Raw genomic sequence first — 25,812 nt, 5'->3', positions numbered from 1 at the left:
GACTAGGCTCAGGGAGACCAGGGTTCACTCAGTTGTGAATCTCACTGGGTTACCCAGGGCCAATAATCAACTCTCAGCCTAACCCACCTGGCAGGGCTTTTGTGAAGATAATATGGAGGGGGAGAACTATGTATGCCAGCCTGAGTTCCTTGGAGAAAAGAGGGGATATCAATGAAATAAAAAAATTAAGTGCGGCAAGCCCTCTTTGCTGCATCATGGGACCCTCCCGCTCATTCTGCGTAGTGGGGCCCTGCCCCAAAGTCCTGGATGGACAGTGCCACTATTCTCTTCCGCCCTTCCTCCAATGCATGTGACAGGCCACTACTTTGTTTATAAGAAGCAGCCAAGAGGACAGGCACTGATCCAGGTGGAGACTGCAGAGAAAGTGGTTTGACATTTTCCTTCATGCCATTTCCCCACAGAATTCCACACCCCAAACATTCTGTGCAGATATTTCAGTGGGGAAATGGTGGCAGCAGAAAAGCTTAGATCAGACTCTCGCCAGTGTTATTTGGTGTTAATCTAGAGTAGGGGTGGCTAACCTTTAGCCCTCCAGATGTTCTGGGACTCCACCTCACAATAGCCTAGCCAGCATGGCGAATAGTCCAGGGTGATGCAAGTCCAGCAATATCTGGAGGACCTAAGGTTAGCCATCCTTGATCTAAAGTTGTAAACACCAGGAATTTATACAGTAGGGCCCCACTCATACGGCAGGTTACATTCCAGACCCCCGCTGTAAAGCGGAACTCATTGAATAGAATGGTGCGCGATGCCCAAAGACCGCTGTAAAAGCGGAACAAGCGCCATGAGTGGAGCTTTAGTCTAATTGAGACCGCTGTATTAGCAAATCGCTGTAAAGCGAAGCGCCATAAAGCGGGGCCCTACTGTAATTGGAGGTTCCAGGGCAATTATGCAAAAATCATACTCATCTTTAAGCATATTATATCTGAAAAACATCAGGATGGCTGTTAAGCCCAGAATGGTCCAACAGACCCTGGCTTTAGCAAGTAGAGGCACAGATTTGAAAAAGGAGCCAGAAGCCTCTCCAGTCCACTGCAGACTCATGGTGGAAGGGGAGGAGTACATAAGCCCCCTGCTGCCAGTCCACCATCTTCCCCTCTTCAAAGTTGTAATCTGAATCCAGCCAGAGACCTCTCACTGTTTCAAGCTGATGATTATATGGCCTCCTCTAGCCTGCACGCATGGCAGTGTCTGGATGAGGTCACAGAATCGTAGAGTTGTAAGGAGTCTCAAAAGGTCTAGTTCAACCTTCTGCAGATGCAGGAAATCTGCTGCTAGGGCATCCCTGAGAGGCAACCAGTCAGCCTCTACTTAATAACCTCTAACAAAGGAGTCTACCACCTTAAAATGCAGTCTGCTGCACTCTCATACAGCCCTTGCTAGCAGAAAGTAGTTTCTAAGGCTTAGCTCAGGGGTTCCCAAACTATGGTCTGCGGATCACCAGCAGTCTGCAGCATGTCTGTAAAAACAGAATTAAAAATCATACAGCATGTGGCACAGTGCATTACAATTGCTACAACAGGCAGAAAAATCCTTTCAGTCATTCACCGAGACCCTTCACAACTTTAAAGTGGTGCATGGGGAAAAAGATTTGGGAACCGCTTGTTTAGCTGAAGCCCTCTATCTTGTAATTTGAACCGGATGGCTCAAGTCCTACCCTCTAGACTGAGCAGTGATTCCCAAACCTTTCCCCCCCACAGACCATTTGAAAATTGCAGTCTTGGTGGACCATTTAATTATTTTTCTGCACATTGCAGCAATTGTAATGTGCTGCACTGGATGCTGTATAATTTTTGTATTTCTATTGCTGCTTTTTTTCTTAGACTGTATTACAATTCCACAAAATTCAGATTGCAAGTGTTCTCAAAAACTGTGCTGCAGGACACCTGAATGAAGCTTATGGACCACTGTTTGGGAAGTCCTGGTCTAGAGCAACAGAAAATAATGTTGTCTATTCAGAGATTGCAATCCTCTCTTCTCCACATTAAACATAAAGTCCTTCAATCTTTCCTCATGCAGATTAGCCTGCAGAACCCTCACCATCTTTGTCACCCAGTTGAAAGCACATTCCAGTTTATTAAAATAATTTTTATACTGCCTTTCATTTCAAGAATACCAATGCAGTTCACAAACAAAATATGTATCCTTCACTTATAGTGCCTAGAATATACCTGAACAGAGTTGAATAGTGGTACCATTACTTCTAATCTGGACAATATATTTCTGGTTGTTTTTGGATGCATGAGGGCTGATAGCCTAAAGTTGAATTGGAGTATCGGAGATGCTGACGAGAGAGGCCTGTATCAAGCGGTGTGTTTGACTTATTGCCTGCTACTGGTTATGTTCTTCTGCCCTGGTCTTTACAGCAAGGATGGGGAAGCTGTGCTTCCCCGATGTTGCTGGAGTCTACCTCCCATTAGCCCTAGCTACCATGGCCAACGGTCAAGGATTATTAGTTATAGTCCAACAGCAGCTAGAGGATCACAGTTCTAGAACAAAGGTGGGGATTCTGTGGTCTTTTAGATGTTGCTGGACTACAGCTACCATCATTCCTGGCCACTGGCCATGCTGGCTGGGGCTATTGGGATTTGGAGACCAACATCTGGAGGGTGACAGGCTCCCCATCCCTGCTTTAGAGAATACTATCAGACCCATGATTAAAAAGGGTGTGTGTGTGTATATATGTGTTTACACACACGTACAGAATGTCAAATGCTGATACCTTTGTGGTTGTTTATGAACAATTTTTTCTGGTTTTAAATGTGGAGTTGGGCTCTTAATTGCTTGTATCATTTAACAGATGTAACACAAATATGCCTCCTCATGGCTATGGAATGAAAAAAACAGGGATTTAACTCAGCAACATTTGTAGGAACTTTCAAATTATCAATTCTAGAGCATGGGTGGGGAACCTTTGGCCCTCCAGATTTTGCTGAACTGCAACTCCCATCAGCCTTAGCAAACATGCCAATGGCCAGGGATGATGGGAGTTGTCATTCAGCAACATCTGGAGGGCCAAAGGTTCCCCACATCTGATCTAGATAGCCCTGCCAAGCAATGCAATAAACTGGCCAATCCAACAGATTTTGGATATCAATTGAGAAACAGAGGGAGGATGTTACATCTGCCTCACAAGGCATGATCTGTAAAGGGATTCTCCTGCAGAAATGCCATTACACTGAATGGGACCTGCAGGAGAATGGCAGTGCTCTGCCCCCCCATCCCTCTTCATTTCAATCAGACAGATAAAGGAGAAGGTGCTGGTGGATCATACCCTAGCAGGAAACTGGAGTTTTGAGCTCTGTCACCAAAATACAATGGGCCAGCACTGCACGAGTACCATGTATTTTCCTCTGTGCAGGTTATTTGCCATAGGAAGACTGCATTTAAAAAAAACCCCATGCAATTTGGAAAAGATCATCAAGAGGAAAGCTGCTCAAGCAATTCAGCTCTTTGGGATAGCGATGCTCTGTCCCCAATGCAAGGAAGGTACAAAGAAAAACAACATGACCATCAGAGAAAAGAATTTCCAAAGAGAACTTTATATTCCCAATATATAAATAACTTAAGACAAGACAAATAACATTCCACATTCCAAGATCAACAGGTGTCCACAGAAACAACCAACATGTTTGCAGAGGAGGAAAAACAACATCTCTCAAAGTTGAAGGTCAACTCAAAGACAAAAAATAAGAACTGACTTTACATGTAGGGGATTTCTCCCCAATACTTATCCACGTGGATGGTCTTTGCTTGTCAAACCCCATCCTTAGTCTATCCTGTGCCTCATACTATTGACAAGGGCTTTCTCGTTGCAGCATCTTCCATCTTGATTCCTGGCCTATAATGTCAGAGCTCCAAAAAGATCCCTCCCCCCAACAGAGCTCCTCAGCGGATGCTTCCAGCTCTCAATTGCAGGCTTTCACACCATTATACACAGAAAATAGAACAGGAAGCGAGGCTGTGTCACCGTGCTGGCCCCTCCACTGAAAACCGCAAAAGGTCAGATAAACATGAGCAAGCTGTCCACATGCAGGTCCTCCAGGTGATCAGAACTGATTGCACCCAAGTCCTAGTTGCATGGAGCACCTGTACACACACTATCACCTGGTCAAATGTAACTACCCTTCGAAGATATCAAGACCAGTTGGGGTGTGTGACATTTGGGATGGGTAGCCCCATTTCTCTTCCTAGAATCCTTCCACGTATTTATAAAGGTGTAAAGGGAGCTAGGCATTCCTTCGTATGTAACGAAAGAATGGTGGCATTAAAGAGGAATCAGTAGAAGGCAAGATAAGCAAGGGTTAGAAGCTTCGTTTCACTGCAGTTTTGAATGATCAAGCTCTCTTCCACCCACCCCAAAAAACGTAAAGACACAAAACAAGGATGAGGAATAGGAATGCCAAAACTTGCTAAACTATTCTGCAACAGGTACTGAATCCATACCCCCAACATGTCAACCTATTGTGGTCTTTTCATTTTTTATAACAAAGGGAACACACAAAGGAGCCCGTTCCTCTTTTTTTATTTTTTAAATAAAGGGAGTGATTATTTCAAGGGTACAGTTAACACAAATAAGCCTCCCTGCTTCAAATGCACTTTTGCAGATGGAAGATTCTGAGATCTGTGACAAGGAACCAGAAGCCCAGCCTGAAAACCAATTAGATTATAGCCCTTTGCTGGTCTCTTAATACCACCGCAGAAAAACGTCTAGATGAGGAATAGGGAACCTGTGGTCTGCTCAGATGTTGCTGGATTACAGCTCCCATCACCCCAACCCACTGACCATGCTTGTCTGGGGGGCTGACAGAAGCCGACAGTCCAACACCACCTGAAGACCACAGGTTCCCCATTGCTGTTCTCAAGCATCACCTGCATAGACGGTGTGGGGGCTGTCACCTCAAGGTTCAGCACTTGAACGCGAGTCCACGGGTCCTCACTTGGAAAAAGGGTAGGATCCTCTCCCCAAAGAATGGCCCCGTATGGTATGTGAAAATCAATTCACCGGTGTCAGCATCAAAAAACTGCACCTGGCCCCTTTCATAATCCAAGGACACCTGAATCTTCTGGGGCTCTCTTCTCAAGGTCAGACGGGTTGGTGTGGGGCAAGTAAAGGCGAAGAATTCGGAAGGTGTGGACAGGTTGTGGGCTTGCTTCCCCACTGCCCAGACCCCCTCGTTAATGTAGAGATATCCCTTTCTCCTGACAGATTCTCTTGCGACCCCCACGGCCCACCTTGCATTTGCCTCACCGTCTACCGCCACCTCCCACCAATGTCTTCCGAAAGTGAACCCCTCACGCCCCAGCACACAGCGCTCCATGTCAAATCTCTCAGGGCTGGCCAGCAGGGCTCTCTTCCTTCCCTTCTTCCTCCTCCTCTTCTTCAGCTCCCATCTCACGCTCTTCAGATCCTCAGAAAGTGTGAAGCAGGGATGTGCCGTCTCTGGATCCAGAGTGACATTCACTGCAGGACAGAGAGAAAGAGAGAGGAATGAATGAAGGACAAAGAGAATGGATGGTGGATGATATGGGGGTGGATGGGAGAAGGATCAGCATCAGCTGCTGGACAGCATCTCATGAAAATTCCTCCCTCCAGGCTTCACCTGGATCTAATCCAGAAGCCCAGCAAAGAGCAGGCAAAGGGCCATGCCAGATACACTTATGGCTATTAAATGTGCACTTCCCAGTTTGGCTATGAAGTGGGAGGTTAATTTTGGAAACCTCCAGCCCGAGGGCCAAATGTGGCCCTCCAAACCTGCCTGGCCTTTGGGACTCTGCCCAGACCGCACCCCTCTTCCCAGCCACACCCCTCAGCAGCCTTGCTTCACACCCTCCTTGAATGTTTTTGCCTGGATAGGGCATGCGAAGGTTTGTAGAAAGTAGCCTACTGTGCAAAGGCAAATGTTTCAATTTTTTTGCCCCACCCACCAGACATGCGGCCCCCAGGACAGACAGCACCCCATGGGCTGAAAAGGGTTTCTTGGCTCTGCTTTAGACTAAATAGAGCGGATGCAGAGGGATGAGAATGCCTGCCTGTGCTCTCCTGCTCTAAGACTTCCCCTCTTAGAAGTTAAGCGGAGGGGGGGGGAGAGTGGCCAGGCAGAGAAGGGGTAGGCTCCACTCCTTTCCCCCAGCATTCCATTTACATTAAAAAGTGACACCCACCCACTCTTGAGAGTAAGAGTAACCAATGCTTGCATGTGTCTGATTTGAAAAATTACTCCCTCAAGCAGAGGCTGGTTGAGTCCAAAGAGAAAGCAGTGGCCGAGGAAGGCAACTGGGCTATTTATTTATTTTTGAATAGAATAAGACATTCCATAACTGAGTCACTTCACTTAGTCCTACAATCACACAGGATGGGACAAAAGCCAGTGTCCAGCTCTACACCAGGACAGGACAACCAACATGTCAAGCGTAGATACAGCATTTGCATTTCTGAAGCAGTTTGCACACTACAGGTTGGCAATCTTCTCACTGGCTCTAAGAGAGGGCTAGCGATAGCACAACAGACAGAACAGGTGTGTGTGCGTGAGAGAGAGAGAGACAGAGAGGGAGAGGTTTGCATATTCACATGCTTCTTATTGAGCTGCTGCAATTTTATCTCACACCTGCAAGACCGGAGATGGGGGAACCTTAAGCCTGGGGGGCCACATGCATCCCCTGAAACCTCTTTATATGGCCCTTGGGACTCCACCACATCCCACTCCCTCTCCCCATAGCAGCCTGGTTTGGCACCCTCTTTTGAGTATTTTTGCCTGGCTCGAGTACATCCTCGAATTCCAACAATGCTTCTTGCTTGCCTGAATGAAGGCTAGAGAAACAAGCAGTAATGTCACCTGTTTTTTTGTATATTGTTAATGGTGAGCGCTATGGGGGCAAGAGCGTCAGGGAGCGGGTATTTACACATGGTTGGTGATTGGTGGAGGGAGTTGGGGAGAAGTGTGATAGGCTGAGGGAGTGAGGTTTGAGTTCTGTTACAAGACAGTTAGAGGTTCCAACTCTACGATTCTATAACCCAAAGAGCAGTCACTGCCTCAATCTTGGCTGGGGGAAGGGAGAGAGACAAATCAATTTAATTTTGCAGAAGGGCAGTTTAGTCACTTGTCACAATACCACCTAATAAAATTCAAACGTGGCGCTGCAAGCCTACAGACTTCCTTCTGCTCACCAGTAAGATCTGTTGAGTTCAATAGACCTTACTCCTAGGCAAGTGTGCAAAGAAATGCCTCCTAAATAAGTGAATTGAGAGGCTGCTACTGTGACTCCACCCCTTCCCCATTAAACTCACCCATAACGTTCCCTCAGTTACCTTTGTTCAGGGCTTCCATCAGAAGAGCTGTTATGGGGAGGAAAGAGTGACAAAATTTAAAAACAGATCATCCTTAACAAACAAACAAACAAAAAAAAGAGAGCCTCTTCACCCAAGCATATGTTTTAAATTAGGATGATACTGAATGGATTGTTTTCATATGTGATCTTCACGTTCCAAGATCACTACCTTCACTCAGTGCTTTCTGACCTAGACTCTGGGCACACAAGTCACTTCAAAAGCAGCGCAAATGGTTTTTCTGGCTACATTTTGAAGCTACTCCATCCTCGCCCTTCCCCACTGCTAACTTCAGACCTTTCAGGACCGCTCACAACAAAGTGTTAGGCCACTCACTTTCTTTGTCTGAGCCTACAGCAAAATGTTTCCATTGACCACACTTGGAGTGCCAACAGGTTGATCTACCAATCAGTTGCAAAATCTGTTTGAAGCTGAATTTAAAAAAAAGACCCACACTGGAGCTGATCCGACCAGGTTTTAGAGTAAAAAGGGGCAGTTTGACTAGTGTTGTGTGCCCTTGTTTTTTTAGAAAACAGAGGTGGAGACACACTGGAACCAATGCCAACAGTAAGGGTTTCCTTGCCCCTTCTCTCAACCAAGCACCACTTCCCTTCAAAACTGTCCCCTCTGGTCAATTCACCCCAAATTTAGGCTTATTTAGTGCCTGCACCAGTGGAGAAGGTGGAAGACCACAATTTAAGTTGTTTTCAGCCAGAGCAGCAGAAGCAGGAGAGAAATATGCCCCCTGCCTAATTTCTGGTCCTTCCTCAAAAAAGGGCACCGAACTTTTGAGTTCATGGCTGCTACATGCACGGCCAGTCTGTAAATAAGACAAACACCTTTCAGGGTTTGACCCTGGACGATGAAACAAACATGACTTGCATTATCAAGAGCAAGAGTGGATGAAGTGGAAGGGGCGGACCGTTTCCAGGTTTCTTGGAGCACCACCTACATACGCTGGAGGGCTGAGGGAGTGGGGTCAGTGTAGTAATGCCACCATTTCCCACTCTGGGGTTTCTGTCAGGCCGAATCCGGGAGCGGCTCTTTGGGTGGAGTAGAGCCACAGCAATGGTGGCCCAGCAGCAACATGGCTGCTGCTTACTACGAGAGGGTGGTGCATCAGTTTGTTTCCTCTGGTGCATCCCCACAGCCCTGATCCTCCCAACAAGCCGCAGCAACAGGGAGGAGATCACTGTGGCTGTCACCACTGGGCAAGCCACTCCCAGACAAATCCTGAGTTTGCATATTTGAGCCCGGTGCTGGGCATTAAGGACAGACTGAGGATTCTGTTAAGTGCACTCACCACCCCAACATCCTAAGGGGCTCCAATGTAGTGTTGAGGACTCCAAAGCTTATGGTTCTGGGGCACCTCAGCAGCTATGCCAGGGCTGCCTTGTCTAGATGGCTCAGGATTTCATGATCCTCCTGACCGCCACAAACCTACCCCAGCGTCACTGGCCCAGTTTATTTCTATGCAAAGTGCAGAGGCGAGGGCTACCAATAAACCACGGGTAGGAAACTTCATCTTCGGATGCACACCTCCTCTTCGGGTGCACACCTTAACATGGTGAGGGGGTTTGAGTGTGTTGAAGAAGCTGAGCGCAATGCCGTCAGGAGTCTAGACCAAGAGGCTAGACTCCCATCAGGGGCACCCAAGGCGGAATGGTCAAAGCTGAGACAGCAGACTAAGATGCATCCAAACTCAGAGGAAGGCAATGGTAAACCACCTCTGAATACCTCTTACCACGAAAAGAACAGAGTATCCAATAGGTCACTGATTCATAGGGTTGCCATAAGTCGTAGTCGACTTGGAGGCACATAACAACAAAGGAAACTTCAGGCCCATGTGGCTCTCCAGGCCTCTCTATCTGGCCCATGGGCTCTTCCCAGGCCTCCCTGTCCCTACTTCATATCCTCTAATAAAGTGTTTTTGCCTTGAATTCTGATCATGAGTTTTCCTTGCCTGGATGGAGGATAAGAAAGGGGTGTGCGAGTAGGCACAAAAACGAGCATACTGTCCAAAACACAGAAGGGATTGTTGCTGTTTACTGTTGCCTCTGGCCCCGCTTACCACTGGCATGTGGCCCCCAGAAGGTTGTCCAGAAAGAAATGTGGCCCTCAATGTGTGAAAAAGGTTTCCCCGCTTCCCATAAAAAGCTTTAAAAGGCGTGGGGTGTCAGGGACCTGGAAAAAATGCCTTTGACCATATGGTACTGCCCAAACTTTGTAGTCATTTTTGGACTTTTCGGACCAAACTTTTCTAATGTCTGGTGGTTGGAGAGGGGGGCCTTCTCAGCCATGACATACTCCACAAGCAGGTTTGCCTGGTGCCACTTTTGATGCCATTTCAACAGCAAGTGAATATTCTTTTTGTTTGAACAGATGTTTCAAGTTCAAGTAGGCTTTCTGTATTCCTTCTGCTGAACTTTATTTAGTGGCTGCTTCCTGTTCTTGATTTATTTTTCATTATTTGTTCTTGCCATTTTATTATTTTTATAAACATATTTGTCTACTACTATTTCATTTAAAAAAAACATCAAAGCGGTATACAAGAAATAAAAACCATACAATAAAAACCATTCAGAAACACAGCAAACTTTAGCTGTCGTTTTTAAGCAGCCCAAGAGTTTTTACTAGAAGAGGCGGGATAAAACTATAGGCAAATGAATTTATTTCAGACCATGAGACATACAGCAACATGCCCTAGTGTAATAAGACCCTCTCATGCTACACTGCACACTCTGTTTAGCATTTAAATTAGGTTTGTGTTGAATGAATTCACTTAATGGGGTAACAGAAATGGTCTCCCAGAAGTTTAGGCCCCTCCTAAACACCACCTCCCATCAAAAAATGTCCCTTCTCTTTCATTCTCAGAGAATTACCTGTATTTGTAACTTGCTCCAGAGACTCTGTGAAGAGAAAGTGGCGAGATTACTCAGACGTATGGCAACGAGTTCTTTCATGAACAAGAATCTCAGGACTCGCACATACAGAAAACTCATGTAGTCTGCAGACCTGTACTGAACTCAACGGGGCTAACTTCTGAGTAGGGATGTACTAAAATTCTATCCAATGCAGATTTGGTACCTAATTTTCTATTAATTTGCTCGTTCTCTATAGTTGCAAATCGGATTTTTATGTAGCATTATTTTCAAAAAATGATTTAAAAAAAAATCTGCCTCCATAATATATACATTAATATTGATATTTTTATCAATGTTTTATTTCAAAATATTGATATTTCCTTCAAAAGATCAATATTGATATCAGTATTTTTTTTCTGAGGGAAAAAAAGGATTGGAGAAAGCAACAGCAAGTTGTCAAATAACAAACTTGATACCACCGTGTTAGATCAATGCAATGTTTTCAAACTGGCACCAACCAACAGATCCCACCCATACATCTTAGCAGACATGTACAGAACATCTACTGTTAGATCAGCATTTAAACCCGGGGTGAGCAATCTCAGGCCTGGGGGCCAAAAGCAGCCCTCCAAGTCTCTCTATCTGGCCCTCTGTGCTCTTCCCAAGCTACATCTCCTCTTCCCCCTCACTGGCCCTGTTTCGCATCCTCCTTTAGTGTTTTTGGCTGACTGCAGCATGTCCTTAAACTACAACTGTGCCTCTTGCTTGCCTGGCTGGAGGATAGAGGGATATGTGAGTGTGTGTAGAAACTAACCTATTGTACAAAGGTAAAATTTACATTTGTTGCTCCGCCCCTTTTGCCTCTGGCCCCGCCCACCACTGGCATATGGGCCACAGAAGGTTGCCTGGAAGAAAATGCAGTCTTTGGACTGAAAACGATCCCACACTCCTGATGCAAATGAAAATGCTGCTGCTTGCAATAATGTTCTGTGGTTTAAATCTGGAGCCTGGGTCAAGGGCATGAAGATATCAGGGAAGCCAAGTCAGAGGAGGCACTTTCCATTTGGACCAGTACACTTTCATTGATAATTAAGATGCTCAAAACAAATGATATTATCGTCACCATCTCTTGTTGACTAGGAGAAACATTAAGTTCCAATACAACATCTAGCAGAAAAAGGGTGGATCTGGCTCTGAAACAGGTCATGCTTACACCAGACATTTATTCCACCAATTCCACTTAAACAGTCATGGCTTTCCTGGGAACTGTAGTTTGTAAAGGGTGCTGAGAGTTGTTGGGAGACCCTTATTGTCCTCAGAGAGCTATCATTCTGTGGTTTAACAGTCAACCCCTCTTCCTAGGGAACTCTGGGAATTATAGCTCTACGAAGGGAACAGGGAGTCTCCTAACAACTCTCAGCACCCTTCCCAAACCACCCTTCCCAGGATTCCATGGGAGAAGCCTTGACTGTTGAAAGTGGTGTAATAGCGGAATAAATATACTGTGTGAATATGGTGTTTCACCTCTTCAACAAGAGACGGGAATATTATTGACCAGGATCAATTTTTGGAAAGATTTTATAAATAAAATCATTTAAAAAACCAACTTTTGTTCCTCAAACGGGCTTCCAAAATGTAACAGGTGGGACCTTCCATCTCCACAAAAAAAGGCATCCATGGGGAATTGAAGGGAGTAACGATTCAGAACCTAATGGAGCAGAATTGGAGAACCTATGGTCCTCTTGTTGTTGTGCCACAATTCCCATCAATCCCAGACACCATGACCAGTTGCTTAGGATCATGGGAGTCTAACAATATTGGGAGGGCCACAGTTCCCACATGCCTGTTGTAAGGAAAATCAGTTCCAGTCTCAAAAAGATTGGAGAGAAAAACTAGGTGTGAAATTAAATGTCATGACCCTTAAAAAAAAAAGATCAGGGACCTTGATCTTTGTCAGGAATGCAGCGTGGAGAGGGGAGAATGACCCTTTCCTCCCCAGTCATACAGATTAAAATTAGACACCGCCCCCATTATAAGAACAAATACTCCTGTTTGCACCAATAAGAGCTTTTATTCTATCCAAATCTTGGCTGGAGGGGAGGAGCTCTTGGTCTGGATTATGACTGGGGAAGGAAGGGTTAAGCTTTACCAAACACTGCAGCCCCAGTGAAAATTGCTCCGCCCTTTGAAATTTTTTAAGAACCTGACAATGTTTAATGGCGCATTTAATGTCATGTCTAGTTTGAGCGACCAGCCTACAGTTAGAACACTCTCAGGGCTCCAAATCCATTCCCTTCCTTTTAAAAATGTACCTTGATAGCTCCCCATCGCCCTTTCCAAAGCAGAATTTTTCTCTGAGGCCATTTTTAGTGTCTGTTCCCACCAGTGAGAAATGTCCATTTCATACTCTGATGCGTTCCTCTCACACCTAGAAGGGAATACAGTCATGTTGATGGTGTTGATGCTTTTTAGAAATGCTATAATTTTGTTCGTTTGATTTTTTTGTAAATTATATTGTTTTTATTTGTATTTTGCATTTGTGCTTTTTATTTGTGTGTAAGCCGCCTTGGGGTCCTTTTTGGCCAAAAGGTGGCCTAGAAATAAAACATAATGTAACATAACATGTTTGAGGAAGGGCAGCAGAATATACCTCTCCGATGAAAATGGAAATGGACTGTCGATCCTGACTTATGGCTACCCTGTGAATAGGGTGTTCATGGTAAACAGTATTCAGAGAGGGTTTACTATTGCCCCCCTCTGAGGCTAGTCCTCCCCAGCTGGCTAGGGCCTGCTCAGCTTGCCTATGCACGAGGTCTGTGACAGGCACATGTGTCTGTGTACATGAGAATGTGTGTGTGTGTGCACATTCTCCATGAGGGAGGGGGCAAGAGCAGGTCCCTCCCTCTGCCCCATTCCCTCCACAAGAGAGACTATGAATATGAAGGGGGCAGTCCTGTACACACTTACCCGGTAAGGGGCGGAAATACAGGAGTGCAGCAGGAGCTCATCAGGATAGCCTCACCCACAAGCTAGCAGAAGCCAGGGTTTATTCTATGCTTTTTTCCCTACTGTACAAAGTACTCAAGTAATGTGTCCCATAATAAGCTATTAACACGTTACAAAGATCTTAAAGGAGCCAATATTTAGCTTCGTTTTCTATTTCTTATTATCTTTTCTCATCTGTTTCTTTTTGAGAGCATACCTGAAAAAAATGGAAATGGACTGCCCGACTTATGGCTACCCTGTGAATAGGGTGTTCATGGTAAGTGGTATTCAGAGGGGGTTTACCATTGCCTCCCTCTGAGGCTAGTCCTCCCCAGCTGGCTAGGGCCTGCTCAGCTTGCCACAGCTGCACAAGCCAGCCCCTTCCTTGCCCACAACTGCCAGCCGGGTGGCAACTGCACTCCTTGGGACTCTGCAGCTTGCCCACGGCTGCACAGGTGGCCGGGCACGTAACCCCTGAGCCACTCCCTGTGGGGGTGATCTTTAGCTGGCCCTTGACACCCAGGAGACACAAGTGGGGATTTGAACTCACAGACTCTGGACTCCCAGCCAGGCTCTCCTCCCCACTGTGCTATACCAGCATAAGCTTGAAGAACTAAATAACAGGCTGGGCTCTTATTCAAGATTTGTTTATGGGAAAGGTGGCTTAGCCTACCATTTTAAGGTGTGAGATCTTTTGAGCAAACCGCTTCGGCTCTAGTTAAATTAATTCTGAACAGGGGCAAGGAACTTCCTGTAAAAACTATTATCTCCACCCACCCACCCTGGAGGGAAGCTGTCTAAATTAGTTCTAAAAATTGCCTATAACCCTGCAAGGAAAAGAAGCAAAAACCCAGAACTGAACACTGAACCAACTTTGGGGGACAAAATGTGTGTGGCAAAGAAGTAAGTGGGACAACAGAGGTGGTGCGCAATTAAACCATGTGGGCACAAGCACACCATGCACAGCATTTTGAAGCCGTGACAATCAGCTGGTGGGTTCGGGCTTCAGACCACTGTGTGCGCCAGTGGTGGCTGGGTGCCCATTGGGACTGATGGGGCAGAAGTCAGGGCGCCCAACAGTAGGTGGAGCAAAAAGCACAAAACAAAAATCGTGGAACCAAAGATCAGGAGAATGAGTGTGAAAGCCACAATTTATAAATGCAAAACACTCAGACAGTTCAGAAGTACAAAATTACAAAACACAGTAGGCGCAGCCATAGCAATGATAGGCAGAGCCAACTACTTCTGTTCCCCCTCCCTGCTGAGTTCTACAAGGCCAACACTGAGACTAAGGACCAGGAAGATGGCAAACAATGTCACCCCCTAGACCAGTTGTAAGGAGGTAGGCAGAAAAGTGGCAGGCGGGAACTGGCTGAGGGCAGACTGAACTTGGTAGAATGTCCCACTTGCCCTAATGGACCAGCCTTCTCTGGTGCACACCATGCCCACGTGGTTAATCTCAAACTGCATGGGAAAACTCAGAGCCGCCCACCTGCCCCAGTGGGTTGGGGAAGATAAGGATCTGGGCCTGCCAGCCCGATCCAGTTCCTCACCCTTGTCCTAGCGGGAAATACAATCTGATGCTCGATGCAGCTGACAATCATGGTCAGTGCTTGCAAACAGCCATGCGCAGCACTTTGAAGTGATCAGCTAATTATTGGGGCTTCGAAGCACCATGCACAGCACAGGGCTTTGCACATGCCCTTTTTGCGCAGCTCCGTCTTCACCTGCCCCACACCTGACGTCATGCATAATGTCAGGTGTAGAGCAAGTGGGCATGGCTTGGCCAAAACAGCTGGAGGGTTCCAATGCTGCACTAGGGGATCCAAGTACAAATCCCTCCGTCTCACAGTACTGTCTTTGCTTCTCTTTGTGGGATCAGAAGGCCACAAGAAAAACGATCACAAGGAGCACCGACGGAGATACAAAACAGGGGGCCTGTTGCTCAGTGGCAGAGTAGACGCTCCACACGAAGACGTCTGCGTGTTCTTTCCATGGCATCTTCATTTAAAAGGAACTCATGTAGTAGAGGCCTAAGCATCACAGTAAAAGGCCCCTATTCCCTCCCCAGAATCGTTAGGACATCAGATCTTAAGGATGTAGAGAATTTGCACATTGCAGAGGAAATGTATTTCCAGAACCTTTCATAGTGTCCCTCGGAAAAAAATGGTTTCTGACCGTTGGACTGTACTACGGAGCCTTTATATGAGCTAGCTTTGTTTTTCAAAAACAACAATGTGATTGAGGCTGTTCCAGGGCAGGTGAAAAAAGGAAGGGGAGCGTGAGAAAGAGCAGGAGCAAACAGAGGGGAGCGCCAATTTCAAATGACAAAGAACAAAGGTATGAACAGCCCACGGTACAGAACAGGATCATTTGTCTCCAGAAGCACTCCACTGGGAACAAAGCTTTGACACCCAAAGAGTCAGGGAAACAGAAAGGGGAATGGGAAAAGAGCCACATACCTGGTCAAGGCATTTTTGATGTCCTGAAAGAGACAGAAATGGGTGTCAGCTACACAGACAGAACAAACACCGGAATGCTTCTATCCTAGAGGAGATTCCTTTGCCCACTTCCAGGTTTGTGGAAAACAAATGGATGCTCACAGGATTGCGCCTTTTTCATTTCAAGGCGCTTGGAAGGCATCTCAGTGTTAAGCTTCACCTGGAAGCTACATGTGAACATATTCACCCCGCCTTTCTTTCAAGGGTCTCTTGAAAACAGAAAACTTTTTAGACAGGCCTTTGTAACATGAAACCCCCCCTCAACCAATGCAGTATTTATTAATGCTTTTATCATTGTTTTTAATTATATTTTTAAATTTTGTGTTGTTTTATGCTGCAGCTGCCTTGATGTCCCTCTAGGAAACGTGCCGCCTAAAAATACTTCAGTCAATCAATCACATAGACGTCAATTTTGAGTGAATACCTATTTGGACATCTGGAGGGTTTATATTAACATATATGCTTAACTCAAGTTGCATGTACTGATTAATATTGTAACCGTAATGTGAACTGACGGTGACTTATTGCGATTATTACTAGTATTCATGTATAATTTCTCTTTTAAAAAGGAAGGGCGGGACACAAATTTAATTAATAAATAAATACTTCCTTTCCTTTCATTTCCAAACACAAATATTATAATATTAACAACAACAGCAGCAGCAGCCCCACCTGGAGGGATTCCCTTGGGTGCTGGAAGGGATTTGGTGGCGGCAGGTATCTCCCCTCCATCTGCATGATCAGAGTATTGAGTCTGGAAAGCTCCTCAGAGAGTTCAGTGATGTTTTCTTCACCCTTTCTCCAAATCTTTATCTCTAGATCTTTTAGCTCACTTAGCCAGAGGGATTGTTTTGCCTTGAGAAACATCTGCATTCTCTGAAAGACAGATCTCATCTTCTGCTTTTCTGTTTCTAATTGTGCCTGGGGGAGGGGGGGAATATACAGATATTAAAAGAAGGGCAACAGTAGAACATGAGCTTTGCTAGAGGCCTCTCACTTCAACCATGTAGTTCAGCAACATCTGAATGGTCACACATTCCCCATCCCTGGCCCTAGAGCAGGGGTGGGGAACCTTTGGCCCTCCAGATGTTGCTGAACTACAACTCCCACCAGCCCTAGCAAGCATGGCCAATGGCGATGGGAGCTGTAGTTCTGCAACAACTGAAGGGGGCAAAAGTTTCCCATGCCTGGCCTAAAGCAACCCCATCTGACTTATGGGACACTTCCTAGAAAACTCTTGGTTGGTTTTTGACCATTGACCTAACGTTCACCTATACAGATGTGCATTTTCACCCTTCTTCATGATTGGTGCTGTTCCTAATAATGTTCTTGAGCTAGCCTGCCTGGCCAGGATTTTTGACTCACTATTCCACCTTGTGTTTTGACACAATAATCATTTTTTGTTTTCCTTGTAATCGCAGTGTTCCACACGTTACACCAAACTATGCCTCTCATGCATGTAATGTTTCTGAATATTCCTCCTTTCTAAAAACTGAATGTAGTGCATTTTTTTTAGTTCTCTTTGATGTTTCTTGTGTATCACACTTGTGTTGACATATAAAGCCCTACACGACTTAGGACCTGGGTATTTGCTGGAGCTCCAACTCCCCCTATACATCAGCCTGGTGTTTGAGATCAAGTGGAGACACTATCTTAACAGTGCCACATTTGCCAAGAATATGATATATGAGAGGGCATTCTACATAGTAGTAGCCATCATTGTGGAACGCCCTCCCCTCACAGATGATTATTATTAGTAGTATTAACTGCTCACCTCTCGTCCAGAGGTCCCAGGGCGGGTTACAACAACTATCACAAAATAGGGTGGGTCCTAAAAATGTAAGCCTCAGGTGTTAAAGGACAGGGTAAGGATGTGCATCTTCAGCATTTGCCTAAAGCTGGTCAAAGAAGTTGCCAGATGCACCTTGGAGGAGAGAGAGTCCCGCAACTTACAGGCCACCACAGAGAATGCCCTCTCCCGCCCCCCCCCGAGCTTCTAAGGGTGGTGGGACTACCAAAAGGGCCCCTCTGCTGATCACAACACTTGAGAGGGTAGAAGGGGGTCTTTCAGGTATTTGGGGCCTAAGTTGTTTAAGGCTTTAAACACTAGCACAAGCACCTTCAATTGTGCCCAGAAACGAACTGGCAACCAATGCGGCTATTTTAAAACACGGGTTATAAAATATCTAAAGGGAACCCCAGGCGATAATCTGACTGCTGCATTTTCAACCAGTTGAAGTTTCTGAGTTGTCTTCAAGGACCACCCTTCACAGAACACATTGCAATATTCCAATCTGGAAGTTACCAGTGTCAAAGTATAGCTCAGGTTGAGCTAAGGGTGACCAATGTAAAATGGCTCAGCCAGAGAGAAAGGGGGGGGGGATTTTTTGCAAAGGTTCTTGGGATGTTCAGTGCTGGGAAAATTAAGGCGTTTTGCACCAGCCAGCTGCAGATTGTTTTTCTAAGGGGAGGCAGCTGAGCCTTATCTGCTTCCTGATATCAAAGTCAGGAGAACTGAGTGTTGTAAGTCAGAGTCTGGCCCTGTGTGAAATTTCTCGGCTATTTCATCAGCAAAGAGGTGCCTGGATCGGATCATTAAAGGGGAAACTGGATTGGCTAATTGGCCCTCTTCCTGTTACAGACAAATCCCATAAAAAGAAGGGGTGATTGTTCAGTTAGTTGTTCCTTACCTACTCCATCTTGGCTTGCCTATGGATGGTCTGTGGTATATGGAACCCAAGGGAACCAGGCTCTTATATTTATTGAAGTGAGTATCAGCTACTTTAGTAAACTTTGTTGTGTTCTTGTCTGTTGAACCTCTCACTGTGTTTATGTAAGTGTTGACTATACCTAACCCTGTTGGGGGTATTTGGGCTTAAAGGAATTTGTATGCTGCTCTTTTTATATGCATTATTATACGTTTAATAAACTATCTCTTATTACTTGGTGTGTGTTACTTTGCAGCTTTGGCTCTGAATCCAGGCCTTGACCACAATGCTACTGACTACTGATTATTATTCCAGGTCTAACGTTCCAGAGCAAGGAGTGTAACAATAGTCTTGCTCTTGGGGGAAATTGTCATTCTAGTGGGTGCTCTCAGTTCCCCTTACTCAGAGTGGAAAGCCAGGTTAAGGGGTGGTGGCAGTCTACCTACCTTACAGGGCTGGTGTGGGTTGTAACCTAAACTTGATAAGGAGAGGCACGGGGAGTGTCTGCCCGGGAACAATTGCCCAGGGTGTTGGGGATTGGTCTCAGAAACAAGGACCATGGAGTCTTGAGGTCAGAGCATAAAGAAATGTGGCCAGGTCATTGAAACTGGTGAACCAGCCGGATTTGGAAAAAGGCATTTCTGGTCACAAAGGTACCTGAACCTCTAGTGACAATGTTGGATCCAGGAGTGCCATCAGGCTGCAGATCTGCTCCTTCCAGGGAAGTGCAACCCTGTCCAGAACAGGCCGCCTTTCCATCTCTCAGACATGAGAACGGTGGACACAACACCTGTCTTTTCAGGATTCAGTCTCAATTTAGTGGCCCATATCCAGCCCATTACAGCCTCCAAGCATGGTTCCAGCAGCTCAGCTGCCTCTCCTGTTTCAGGTAGAATAGAGAGATAGTTGGGTGTCATCCACATAGTGATGACACCTCATTCCAAATCTCTTCATATAGATGTTCAATAGCAATGGGACACAGATGGAGCTCTGGGGAAAACCGCAGGACAACTCCCATGGTGCCAAACAACAGCCTCCCAAAACTACCTTTTGTAAGTGGCCCTGGAAGTATGAGCAGTGCCCCAACCTCCACCTCCCTGAGACACTCCAAAAGGATACCGTGGTCAACAGCAAGAAAAGCCGCAGAGATGGAGAAGAATGAACAGGGTTGCACTCCCCCAATCTCTCTTCCAACAAATGCCATCAGCCAGGGCAACCAAGGCAATTTCAGTGCCATAGAATGGAATGGACCAATTGATGCCAACTTTGATAGGTTTTAGGCAACTTATAAAGACATATTTATTTATTTAGGAATTTGGTTGACTAGAAATGTTTTGCTTGTCTAGAGGTGCTGTGATATAAATTTGATCTATTGTTGTGGTTTTATTTTTTAGATTATTAAGGCTGGAACTGTTTATTTGCTGTGGATTCTAAATAACACTTTCAACCTGATTTTACTGTGAAGCCACCTCTGGCCCCTTCTAGCCAATTGGCCTTCTTCTCTAGAACTTTTTTAAAAAACCCAGATTTTAATTTGTGTGTGTGTGTACGAAACACGCACCACCACAACAACAGTGGGAAAATATTTTCTGTGCCCATCAAACACAGCAATTTCCTACCTTATATTTTTCAGAAATTTCACTTATAGAAGACACGTGCTGATGACCCAGTGATTTGTCACGAACCACACCAACTGGGGGTTGATCATTTCTCCGGAAAATTTTCAGGGCGTCCTGGTGCCTCTCACATTCTTCCCCCTTTCTTTTGGATGCTTTTCTCTCCTGCAGCTCCTTGACTAGTTCCACAATGTTTGCCAGCTGCCGGTTCGGTCTAAAGTTCCTTTGCTGAATGTTCTCTCTACACTGAGGGCAGGAAGCGGTTGTGTTGGGATCCCCCCAGAATCGGTTGAAGCAGGCTTGGCAGAAATTGTGCCCGCAATCAATAGTCACTGGATCTATGAAGTACTCTAGGCAGATGGAACAAGTAGCTTCCTCACAGAGCCCCTCAATAGGACCCTCAGCTGCCATGGCTGCTTCTCCCTGAAGTATACAAATAACGGTGTTAGTTTCATTTAAAATTTCCATAGATTGGGAATTTCTTTTTCTAGCCCTCATGCAGATGCAGCAAAACAAAATAATAATAAAAAATTTAAAAATCACACTGGCTCTCTTTGGAGGTTATTTGTAGCCCAAGAGATTTCCAGTGGAAGGATGGGGTCACTTTGTAGCCCAGAGATCTTTTTTTCTTTTTTGCTCACCACAATTGTGCTTGACACTCTACCAAAGGACTCTGAGCCAAAAAACACTTACAGTATTCAGAGAAAGTAGAATTTTTCTGAGCAGTATATGTTGGCCCCTTCTCCATGCATATTGAGTAAACAACATAACCTAAGGGCTATTTTTAGATCCCAGTGGTTTTTTGTTTCCAGAAAGAAAATGGTTAAGTAGTAACTGGCTGAAATTTTGGGGCCTGGTATGGGTCACAGTTTGTGAAAATGTCGGGGAAGGACAACCTTCTAGGTCTACTCATGTAAATTACAAAATGAAAGGCAGAAATTTGCACCCAGAGTTTCTAGGATATTTTTGACCCCCAGTGTTTTTTTTTCTTTCACAGAAGGAAAACAGGGAGTGGTAACTGGCTGAAATTTGAGATGTACTATAGATTAACATTTGTGACAGTGTCCTAGAAAGGCATCCCTGCAGGTCTACTTATGTAGAAATTAGACAATGGAAAGTGCACCTGCGCCCCAAAAGTACTACACAAGTCTGCATGAGGGCTAGAACTGCCAGGGGAATTGAGTTAGCTGGATTGAACTAGACTACAGCATCTCCTTGAAGAGGTTTTTTTTAAAAAAAGAAGAGTAGGATTAGCAAGAGTCCATGGTTGGTGGCAGTTTTTGTACAAGAACTGGAAACTTACACGATTTATTAGCTCATTCCAGCTCCAAACTGTTTGGAAAGCTAATTACGTGGCAAGGAAACCTGGTGCTGAATAAACTCCAATCCATCAAAATAGCATGGGCATCGCATCTAGCACCTTTCCACACCATATACAGGTGATAATCTGTCCCGAGTCATGCCTCCCTCCCCCTTTTGTGCACATATCTGTAGTTCTATCCTGATCCTAACTCAAAAATTTCCTTAGTCTTTGTCTGCCTTGAACTGGAGAGTAAAGCAGCAGTTTCTCCAGTTTACCACTCTCTCCCCTCTAACCCAGGAGAAGACAGAAGGCAGACCAGCAAATATCTCAGACTCCAAATAACTTAATAATAGTAAAAAACAAAATCACTCCCCCTGCAAAAAAAAAAAAAATACTAATGAAATGAAGAAAGCTGGCAGGGGTTTGAAAAATCAGAAATGGATTTTTTTTTTGGTAGAAGAACTATGAGATCAGTTCAGCTCCAAAACTCCAAAACAAATTCCAGGGCTCAGAATTCTTTAATTCTTATTGTGTATCTTTTGCACCAGGTTCTAGCTGGTGGATCTCGGGGTCCTAGCCGGCATTCCAAAGAGCTCACCGTCCAATCGCGCGGGAGGGCCGCCAGCGGCACGTGACTGTGGAGCTAAGTGGAGACAAGCTGGAAACCGAAGCTCCTTTTCGCACGCCACCCTTTTTAAAACATTTCCATCTCTGCCTGCCCCCCCTTTATGGCCTTTTGTACTTTTCGCGAGCTACACTGGAATGATTGCATCTTTTCAGCCGCCCTCCAAGAGAAGGAAAAGACTAGTTTTTAAAAGAGAGAAGTGCTGGGCTTCAGGTTTCCTGGCGAGTCTTGCTCCCTAAGAAAATGTGAAGACACTCTGCACATGCTGCAACACACTATGCTTCCCCAGGACTCCACATCCAACCTGGCTCAAATCTAGTATTGAAAATAGATTGTGTGTGTGTGTGTGAGAGAGAGTAAGTGATCGTGACTGGCACACAAGTTAAACATCAAATCGCGGGGTCTGTCTCAGTCAAACAGCAATTCTTACCGCCACTTAGTTTTTGCCTCTAGTTCAACAGGGCCCGTTTGCTCTCTGCAAGGGAAACCCCCCCAGCTCTCCATTTTCCTGCTGACTTAAGAAGAACGGGGGGCTTAAAATGATCAGGTACTGTGAACCCCACAATTCTTGGCTCTCTTCCCTTCCGAACTGCCAAATTAATGCGCCTCGCTAAATTACTCCCCCAAGAAAAAAAAAAGAGAAGCGTTTAACCCCTTATACGCTCCTTTATTTAGGCCACGGCTAAGAAAACTCCTCTCGATGGGGAACCTCTGGCTCTCCACGTGTTGTTGAGTCCCAGCCCCCATAATCGCTGGGTCTTGGCCACGCTGTCTGGTGCTGATGGGAGCTGGAGTCCAACAACCTCTGGAGAAATTCCCTTTTCTCGCCCTATTCTCCTTACCCCAGTAGCAACATCAAACAAACCTCTGCCACCACGCTTGTTCCAAGGGAGAGTAAACCAGCCAGCCGTTAGTCGCTCTGAAAATTCGAAAGTGCCTCGCTGCGATTGGTCAGAGTGGCCCGGCCACTGTTCGGCAACATTCCGAGAACCCCCCTACCCAATCAGGAACAGCGGGGGTGGAGCCAGCCGAGCAAATAAACACTTCCCCGATGATGGCATTCTTGAAAAAATGTTAGTGGCTGAATTCTCCACTTATAGTTAGAACTCCAGCTCCCATAACCCCTGGCCATCGTCTACGCGAGTGGTGCTGATGGGAGGTAAGTGTGTGTCTGTATACATCACATGCATGCATGCAGTATGTATAAGGGAGAGCCAGTGTGATGTAATGGTTAAGCCAGTGTTGGACTACAACCCGGGAGACCAGGGTTTGAATCCCTACACAGCCATGAAGCTCACTGGGTGACCTTGGGCCAGGCATTGCCTCTCAGAGGAAGGCGATGGTAAACCCCCTCTGAATACCGCTTACCATGAAACCCTATTCATAGGGTCGTCATAAGTTGGAATCGACTTGAAGGCAGTCCATTTCCATTTAATGTATATTTAAATCGATTGCAATTTATGGCGACCCTCTGAATCAGCGACCTCCAATAACATCTGTCATGAGCCACCCTGTTCAGATCTTGTAAGTTCAGGTCTGTGGCTTCCATTATGGAACCGATCCATCTCTGGTTTGGTCTTCCTCTTTTTCTGCCCCCTTCTGTTTTCCCCAGCATTATTGTTTTTTCTAGTGAATCCTGTCTTCTCATGATATGTCCAAAGTATGATAATCTCAGTTTCATCATTTTAGCTTCTAGTGATAGTTCTGGTTTAGTTTGATCTAACACCCAATTATTTGTCTTTTTCATGGTCCATGGTATCTGCAAGGCTCTCCTCCAACACCACATTTCAAATGCGTTGATTTTTCTCTTATCCGCTTTTTTCACTGTCCCACTTTCACATCCATACATAGAGATTGGACATACCATGGTCTTAACAATCCTGACTTTAGTATTGAGTGATACATCTTTGCATTTGATGACCTGTTCTTGTTCTCTCATAGCTGGGAGAGGGCCTTTTCAGTGGTGACCCCCAAATTATGGAATGATCTCCCAGACAAGGTGCGCCTGGCACCAACACTGTTATCTTTTCAGCACCAGGTCAAAACTTTCCTCTTCTCCCAGGCATTTTAGCATGTGTTTTTAAATTGTTTTAAATTTTTAAATTGTGTTTTAAATTGTTTTTAAAAGATGTGTTTTTAAATTTGTATATTTGTTTTAATGTTTTTAGCTACTGTAAACCACCCAGACAGCTTCGGCTATGGGGCAGTATACAAATACAATAAATAAATAAATAAATAAATCTATAAAGCATAGGGTGATTTTCTTTTGAAATTCCTTAGTCCGTTCCATTATCCAACATATGTTGCAATATGATCTCTGGTACCACTTCCCTTTCTAAATCCAGTTTGATCGTCTTGCATTTCTCGCTCCATGTATAGTAAGAGCTTTTGTTGTAGAATCTTGAGCATTACTTTACTTGCATGGGATATTAAGGCAATAGTAATTACTGCATTTCCTGGGATCCCCTTTCTTTCGAACTGGGATATATATTGAACCCTTCCAGTCTATGGGCCATTGTTTTGTTTTCCATATCTGGACAATTTTTTTGTCAAAATTTGGACAGATCCCATCTCTGTAACTGTAGCAACTCTATTGGTATGCCATCTATTCCTGGTGATTTGTTTCTTCCAAGTATTTTAGGAGCAGCTTCCACCTCGCATTCTAAGATTTCTGGTTTGTTGTCATATGGTTCCTCTATGAATGAATCTGTCATTCTTGCATCTCTTTTATAGAGTTCTTCAGTGTATTGCTTCCATCTTCCTTTTATTGTGTCTCGGTCAGTTAGTGTGTTCTCCTGTAGATTATTCAACATCCCTACTCTTGGTTTAAATTTTCCTTTCATTTCTCTAATCTTTTGGAATAAAGCTCTTGTTCTACCTTTTTATTATCCTTTTCTATTTCTATACAATAACTGTTGTAACAGTTCCCTTTGTCCTACGTACTAGTCTTTGTATTATTGCATTTAGGGTTCTGACCATGTTTCTGTCTCCTTTTGCTTTCCTTCTTTCTTTAACCATTGTAATAGTTTCAAACGTCATCCATTGAGATCTTTCTCTCCTTTTAGCTAGAGCTATTTGTCTTTTTACATTCAACCCTGATAATGTCTCTTGCTTCAGTCCATATTCTGGTTCTCTATCCACTAAGTTTAAAGCCTCAGAACTGTTCCTTATTTGTTCTTTATATTCTTCTGGGATGTTATTTAAGTTGTATCTTGGTGTTATGATTTTTTTGTTGTTGTTCTTTAGCTTTACTTTGATTTTCAATATTACCAGTTCATGATCTGTACCGCAGTCTGCTCCTGGTCTTGTTTTCGCAGAAAGTATGGAACGTCTCAATTTTCTGCTTCCAATTATATAATCGATTTGATTCCTTTATTGACCATTTGGTGATGTCCATGTGTATAGTCATCTTTTCGGTTGTTCAAAAAATGTGTTTGCAAGAAACAAATTATTGGCTTCACAGAATTCAATGTCTTTCACCTGCTTCATTTCTATCTCCTAAGCCCCATTTCCCCACAATTCCTAGTTCTTCTCTGTTCCCTTCTTTTGCATTCCAGTCCCTCATGATTATCAGCACATCTTGCTTTGGTGTGTGATCAATTTCTTCCTGTGCTTCTGTGTAAAATCTCTCCAATTCCTCTTCTGTGTTTGCCGTTGGAGCATAGACTTGGATGATGGATATGTTAATGGTGATGATGATGGTGGGTTCGGTTTTATTATTATTGTGAGATTTTTAATATTTTAATGTATTTGTATGTTTTTATGTTGTACGTTGCCCAGAGTGGCTGGACAACCAGCCAGATGGGCGACTAATAAATTTGATAGATAAATAAATAAATAATAATAATAGGTTTCCTGCTAA

The 25,812-nt window shown here is 44.8% G+C and overlaps 1 protein-coding gene across 1 annotated transcript; it reads right to left on the bottom strand.

Annotated features, from left to right (window-relative positions):
• Positions 1–3,574: 3,574 nt before the first annotated feature.
• LOC133380999 (RING finger protein 39-like) lies at positions 3,575–22,941 on the bottom strand. The gene is made up of 8 exons (XM_061619326.1): positions 22,793–22,941; positions 20,026–20,445; positions 16,371–16,619; positions 15,660–15,682; positions 12,525–12,640; positions 10,231–10,257; positions 7,331–7,357; positions 3,575–5,485 (listed from the first exon to the last, which is right to left on the bottom strand). The coding sequence occupies exons 2-8, from the start codon at positions 20,431–20,433 to the stop codon at positions 4,929–4,931; spliced, it is 1,407 nt and encodes a 468-aa protein (XP_061475310.1). The 5' UTR covers positions 20,434–20,445; positions 22,793–22,941; the 3' UTR covers positions 3,575–4,928.
• Positions 22,942–25,812: the final 2,871 nt, after the last annotated feature.

Source organism: Rhineura floridana, chromosome 3, assembly GCF_030035675.1.
Source record: "Rhineura floridana isolate rRhiFlo1 chromosome 3, rRhiFlo1.hap2, whole genome shotgun sequence".
Lineage (NCBI taxonomy): Eukaryota > Metazoa > Chordata > Lepidosauria > Squamata > Rhineuridae > Rhineura > Rhineura floridana.
The sequence above is the reverse complement of the archived record's forward strand: the minus strand, read 5'-3'. Positions and strand labels throughout refer to the sequence as shown.

Bases quoted from the DNA above. Each gene is read 5' to 3' on its own strand.
- LOC133380999 (XM_061619326.1), bottom strand. From the start codon at position 20,433: ATGGCAGCTGAGGGTCCTATTGAGGGGCTCTGTGAGGAAGCTACTTGT. The intron at 12,641-15,659 runs GTATGTGGCTCT...ATTCCCTTCTAG, and splicing joins ATCAAAAATGCCTTGACCAG to GTGTGAGAGGAACGCATCAG. The intron at 5,486-7,330 runs GTAACTGAGGGA...TCTGTCCTGCAG, and splicing joins GATGGAAGCCCTGAACAAAG to TGAATGTCACTCTGGATCCA.